This window comes from Hyalella azteca, unplaced genomic scaffold (assembly GCF_000764305.2).
Source record: "Hyalella azteca isolate HAZT.00-mixed unplaced genomic scaffold, Hazt_2.0.2 contig9605, whole genome shotgun sequence".
Taxonomy (NCBI): domain Eukaryota; kingdom Metazoa; phylum Arthropoda; class Malacostraca; order Amphipoda; family Hyalellidae; genus Hyalella; species Hyalella azteca.
In genome coordinates this window covers 62,869-69,992 of record NW_025939673.1, presented here as the reverse complement: position 1 = coordinate 69,992, position 7,124 = coordinate 62,869, and the positions used below count along the sequence as shown (strand labels likewise).

General features: G+C 39.8%; 1 protein-coding gene across 1 annotated transcript; it reads left to right on the top strand.

Moving 5' to 3' along the window:
• Positions 1-292: 292 nt before the first annotated feature.
• LOC108670986 (arrestin domain-containing protein 17-like) lies at positions 293-6,685 on the top strand. The gene is made up of 5 exons (XM_018158472.1): positions 293-407; positions 826-951; positions 4,794-5,002; positions 5,928-6,035; positions 6,491-6,685. The coding sequence occupies exons 1-5, from the start codon at positions 293-295 to the stop codon at positions 6,683-6,685; spliced, it is 753 nt and encodes a 250-aa protein (XP_018013961.1).
• Positions 6,686-7,124: the final 439 nt, after the last annotated feature.

Below are 7,124 nucleotides of genomic sequence, written 5' to 3'. Positions count from 1 at the left end.
TAAATGGTTCATTTGAAACCAAATAAGAATATGCTGTTTATTCACAACAGTAAAGGGAAGTTATAAATATGGCTTTCATCACAATGAACTTATTTTTGTCTTAATATTACTTTTAGTTATTATTGATGAGGCCCAGAATAGATTCCGCTATGACTACTGTTAATGCGCGGTGCTTTATTGAAAATCTTGCGTAAAAACTTGTAAGTGAAATTTTAATAATCTTTTAAGAAATAAACCTCAGATCTTACAACGTTGTTAGTAGAAATTTCTGTTTTTGTGTCCACTGTAAGCCATGGGTATAGAAAATATATCCATAGTTCCTGAACCTCATAAGCAGGTGTACTTCCCAGGCCAGGAAGTCAAGGGATATGTGCTGGTGGTATGTTCATCAGCTACCCGGTGCAGAGGTCAGGGTAACAAGTGAATAAATACCATTTGATTGCTTATATAATACATCATTTATTGTCATTATGTGCGATGAAGGATTCAAAACCTCATTCCGAAAACGTCCTTATAAGGCCGTGTGTAACAGCTTTACGGCCACGTTAAACTTCTCGCCAGGTTACTCGTACAATTTAAATGAAATGCTATGCCTGGTGTCTTTTTTATCTGACTCATGGAAGTGCGATTCGATGGATTAACCCTACTATGTAATAATTAGAGAAATGTTCTAGCTGAGGCGTTGATAGGTGATTGGAAAATCCTGAAATTATTACAAAATAAATAATTTTCTATATGTAATATGAATAATATAATATATGATAGCTCATTATAATAAACAAATAATAGCTCATTAAATTATTATGTTGTCTTTTGATGGTGCAGCCGTCGACATCAACTTCAGTGGGAACGCCAGAGTTTCGTGGGCGGAGGGCGGTGGTGAACATACAGTGCGCTACGAGGCATCGGAACCATACTTCAATTTCAGGACAAACCTCTTTGTTCCTGACTGTGAGTTTCCGAGGTTTGAGCGAATTTATTATGCTAAATTAGTAAATCAAACGATTATTCATAATATAAGAGAAACTGATAAAAAGCGTTAACTGAAAAGAAAATTTAACTATAATTTTAATACGTCTGAAATTTAGATATTAATGATTAACGCTGCTCGACGATAAAGGCACCTGAAATCTGTGAGTTACCGAAAAATTCTCTTCAGCACCATGTAGATATGGAAGCTATAAACGTTTAGATTTTAAAAGACTATACCGACGTTGGTCATCAACCGGAAGTACGCGCAACAGTACGTAAGCTGAGACCGGAAGTGCGCGCCGAAATATATTATTCATAGCCAATTAGAATCGTTTGAATAGTGTGTCTTCAAACACAGAAACGTCGATTTCATGCGCAAGCGCGTCGTCACCAAAATCATATGTAATTTGAATGTTGCTTTTGACGACTGTATGCGGCAAAATAGAGATCTCATACCGCAATATAGTGTAACCCAATGCAATTCTCAAGATTATTTCATAAGATTCTTATTATTTACACCAATAAACGAGCCTAAGCACGCATTTACGTTGCAGTTCCTCAATTCAGAAATTACCTCCTAGATACCATCGTCGGGCATGCACATATGCATGCCTGCCCTCAAGCTCGCGCAGGCGCAGTGTAGCTGCATGCACCTGCGCGGTCGCAGGGCCGGCCAATAATGCCTGTTACCATCGAGCATCACGACGGTTGCGGTACCGCGGCACCGAATTAATTACCCACCGGATTGGGAAGCATCAAACCTCAAGGCCGAGCAAAGAAATGTACATTTATGTATCAATAGATTTATGCAAGTTTGATTGAAGACCAGAGCATGTTTTTTATGAACAATTTTTTTCGATGTGTCGAACTAAAATTCTCGAATGCGATGCCGAACGCAGTTGCTCTTGCATTTTGCTGCAACCCGTCTACGAGCAGTCGAGCTACCGCTCAACTTACGAAAGCTATATGGAGCTGCATGTGTAGTAGATATCTATTGATATATTGGTGTAGTTGGGCAAAAGTTCTTCATTTATGCAAGTTTGATTGAAGACCAGAGCATGCTTTTTATTATCAGATTTTCGTATTTGTTTATCGATGAGTCCAAAGAAATTTATTGATGGGAGATCAAAAAGCAGGTTACCAAAAGCAGGTTACTATAAATTGCCGGGAGTTCAAAAAGCAGATTACCAAATGACATATTAGAATGACAATTCTAAATGAAATGTCTAAATTAGACATTCTATTGTCAATTGACAATAGAATACAACTTTCCGGGTATTCATATTCAAGCAATTGAAGGTTTTACATCACTAAAGTTTGAAATTTTCAAGTGAAATCAGTACACACAATGGTATAAATATCGATTTTAAACAGTATCTACGATACTTTCTGTATGAAAGTATCTTGTCATGTCCAAATTTCAATTTTAAGCGTTTTAATAACTCTTCACTTGCTTGATCATGAATATTGATATATTCGAAACGTCGCATTACAGTAAAATGTCATTTGGTAATCTACTTTTTGATCTCTAAGCACCTGCAAGAAATTTCGTTCGGTTTATCGAAAAAAACAATCAATAAGAAATTTGTTAATAAAAAGTACGCCCTGGTCTTCAATCAAATCTGTGTACATGAAAAACTTATGCCTAACTACACTAACAATGGGCATCGTGGATACTGATCGAAATGAAACTTGAGATTACTCTGAAAACAATTTTAACGTCCTGACAAAACCCGGTGGCTTGTAACTGATAGCAGGTGACTCGCCCTTGATAATGAGGGCCATGCACGGCTATCGCCAGACTTGAAGTGTAGTTCGGGATACCTACCGCATGAAGATGCTGGCGCAGGCTTCCAATGTCGTGCGAGTGATGGTCCAGCTGTGGGCCTCTTTCATGGTTTTTGACCCTCTATATCAGTGGTTTTCAAAGTGGGCTGTACCGCACCTCTGGGCGCGGTGGGAGGATCTGGGACCGGAAGAAAGGGGCGGCAGTCCGAAGTCGAAGTCAGAAGTTCCATCGTTTGTTTGACGATTTGTACACATTACGTTCAGCACATGACTCCCAGTGTTGGGTTTTTCCACCCATATCTGTTTTTTTTAATCTCTCCTGGGTTTACGTCTCAGACAAATTTACGGCCGGACACGCGGCCGGTCTCACGGCCAATTTAAAAAATTCAATGATCAAGGAATATCTCCCAAACTATTGAACGTAACTCGATGAATCTTGGTACATATGTTCATTAGGACCAAATGGTGATGTTTAACTTGTGATAATTTTTTTAAATTCGCCTCCATTCGTGAGTTATATGGCGATACAGGCTGAAATTCGCTGTGATCAAGAAATTTCTTCTAAACTACTGAACGGATTTGAACGAAACTTAGTATATAAATACCTAACCTTCCAACGGTGATGTTTAGCTCGTGACAAGTTTTTTCGATTTTGCCTTCGTTTGCGAGTTATACGTATACGGTTCTTGGTTACACCGGCGGTCGATATGCCGGTCGTTACTCCGTATATCCGTATAACTCACGAACGAAGGCAAAATGGAAAAAAATTGTCACGAGCTAAACATCACCGTTGGGAGGTTAGGTAATTATGTACAAAGTTTCGTTCAAATCTGTTCAGTTGTTTAGAAGAAATCTGTTGAGCACCGCGAATTTGAGCGACAAATTACCCGGCGATACGGGCCGAATAAAGAAGTGAGAAATCACGAATAACGGAGCAATGAAAAAAAATCGCAAGCGAAGGCAAAATTGAAAAAAAAATTCATGAGCTCTACATCACCGTTTGGTAGTAGGGAATGTATATTCAAAATTTCGTTCAATCTGTTCAGTAGTTGGAAGAAATTCTTTGGATCACTGCGAATTTCGGCCCGCATCGCCATATAGCTCAAGCACGAAAGTGAAAATAAAAAAATTTTCACGAGCTAATCCTCACCGTTAGGTCCTAATGAATAGCATTCCGAGTTTCATCGAGCTGTGGTCATCAGTTTTTTAGACATTCTTTATTAATTGAATTTGAAGATTGGCCGTGAGACCGGCCGCGAGACCGGCCACGAGTCCGGTCGTAAATTTGTCCGAGACGTCCTGAATTTCTAGTGCTGGAACAGTTAAAACTGCTAAAAAATATATTGGTTTACTAAATGGGGTTCTATTTGTGGAATACACATTTGTGTTTAACCTTTCTCTTTTTATTGCACCATACTAAATATCAAGAAAAGGCGTATATTTTATACGAGTATGTTGGGGGGGGGGCCGCTAGAAATTCGCTGAGGAGCCAAAGGGGGCGCCAGCCTGAAAGTTTGGGAATCGCTGCGCCAGATTGTAGGTGACATGTGAGGCGGGGTGGCCTCACATGTTGGCGTCATCGCCACCCGTCGTTGAGGTCCAACCAATATGGTTCATGTTTCCAAGAAGTCTGCAAGCTTCTTTAGAAAAAAAATTATAAACTACATTTGTTTCATGTAGGAGTCCAGATTTTTGCATGACCGATTATTCTGGACAAGGTTTTTGAGTTTAGTAAATGAGTGGCTTGATTTTGTCATTTTCAGCTGTGCTCCGGATGTTTTATCGAACGATTTAATGCAGGACACTTTCATCTGCTATGTAGCCGCTGTTCATCTGATTTTGGTAATAGATGGTCGTAGTGTTTTCAGTTGATGCGGTTTCGTTGCTGGTATTCTTGCTCTCACCCAGATCTACAAATGCTTGAATATTTTGGAAAAAAAGTTTGTTGTTGGCATGTGCCGAACAGGAATCAGAACAAAAAAAAAACAAGTTAAATTTACGTTAAACAGTTTAAATTATGTCCTACTTTGCAGCTACGGGGAGGCTGCCAGCTGGCAACCACGTATGGCCTTTCAAATTCGAGCTTCCACTGAACATCCCCTCTTCATTTGAAGGCGAAATTGGCTACATCCGCTACTGCATCAAGACCACGGCCAGGGTCTTCCTGGGGTTTAACAAGGAGGTAGAAGTTTACATAAGTGTTAACTGTCCCTTTGATCTCAACTCATCATCCTCGGCTCAGGTGAGTATACAACATTCTCCTTCCTACCAAATAAAATAGATGAACTATCGTTTAACCCTCTACCGCCTGACACGAGGAACCGGAGCAATATTGTCACAAGCCTACTTCCCACAACGGATTCGCTCTAGTGAGCGCAAAATGACTTGCACTAATGATTGCCGCCACGTACGACACCATTAAAATGTTCTCTATATTGCGCACAAACGGCCTCAGGTTTCCACACTCAATAGTTTACGTATAATTTAAGTTGAAAGTTATGTTCCCGGAGAGTGACATACGGTGGTAGAGGGTTAAGCTGAATCTGTCTCGCATGTTGAAAACAACAAACCGTAATGGATTTAACAGCACTTTTAACTTTAATCTTACCTATTACAGCCACCGCAAAAGAACTAGAAGTGAAGCTCCTCGATCACAAATTATTCCTTCCATTAATGCCATACGACCACTCAGTCTCAGATATCGTACCCCGTCCTGTCATACCTTGCGAGTTTACTTTGTCCTTCCCATGTGAGCACTCCATCTTATTCCGACATGTTTTTCCATGTTGCATAGTTGCGAGGGCGCAGCTACTGTTCACAACTTTCTTAATAACCGCGATAACCAAATTTATCTCGTTTTAAAACAAAATTGTCTTGTGCATGTACAGAAACAAACTATCAATAAACCTGATTCTGTCCCAAATAATTTTATTTCATCACTGAATTTCGGGGAATCATCAATAATATATCCGTGACGTTTACCTTTATTTTTGATATTGTGCTTCAAAAATATTTCAAATCGGAAGAACCGAGATATAAGTCCTAATTTCTCCAATGATGAACGTTTTTAAATCTTTGCTATACAAAGGTTATTCATACAGTACAAGCCTCAGTATTTCTTTTTATTCCTTGTTTTATTCACAATTTAAATTATATCTGTCGTCCAGGCACCGTTAGAGATCCGGACGTCGGGCACGTCGTGCTGTCTGAAGGGAATCGTTAACATCCTCCTCATGGGTGAGCGATCAGGAGCGGCGGTGGGGGAGCCGTATAAAGTGAGGGGAGAGTATAGGACAAAGGGCTCGGTTATTAGGTCATGCTGTGGGGTTCTTGCTTGCTAGATCAATGTTCTCCCAGGTTATTACGGGCCTCGATGTTAATGTCAGTTCCTGAAGCCCCGTGATTTGGTTTTACAGAAAAAAACTATAAAGAATTAATTATCAAAAAAAGTCATTTTCTTGCTAATTTGTTTCGGAGACTTCCTTTTTTGACTGCAAATAGAAAACTATTCTTCCGCATCTTCGTCACCTCTTTACGTGCCATAAATTCATTTTTCAATACACTATATACTTTTGTAAAAACGTCAGACAATTTATGTCTGAAATCATATATATATATATATAAATGTTCAAAAATAGTGTTGGTTGCACATTAAGCGGAAAATTCAATTTCATAAATTTCACTACGACCCCCTTAAATTTGAACGTAATATTTTATCACCCATATGAAGCAAGTGATCTACACTTCGACATCCAAATCGACCACGAGAACAACCTGCGTGAAGACGTTTGAGAAGGGCCACGTGGCGCGAGGTGATAGCCTCTACTTCAATGACGAATTTTTCATCGTGCCTTCAGTCGTGGCTGGGCTTCAACACTGCAAGCTTATGAGCCTCAAATACTACCTGGAGGTAGGCTTACATTGACGGCAGCAGTTAGTGGGACGTATGCTCGAGGTGATTACGAAGGTTTCAGAATAGAACCGCATTCAAAATGTTAGATCTGGAGACTATGTGTAAATCATGAATCTCAGAAACAATTTCTGCAACAGTAACTGATGAAAAATCAATCTTTTTTCCTCAGGTAGTAGCAACTTTCCGATGCTGCAGTAAGGTCTCGGGTAAAGCAGACTTTTACGTTGGTACAGTGCCGTTCAAGTTGGAGGCGGACTCCGCTCCTCAAAATCCTTCTCATTCAAGGGATCCAGGTATCCAGATCAGTCACGATATCCTGTTTATGACGCGGTCTTACTTCTTCTATCCCCATGTTATCCATCTGCCTCAGTTCTCATACTCTTCCATGCGCTCCATAAGATGTTTTCGTATTTTCGGAGCATTTAATAGTTACTCACACACTTAGTTCATG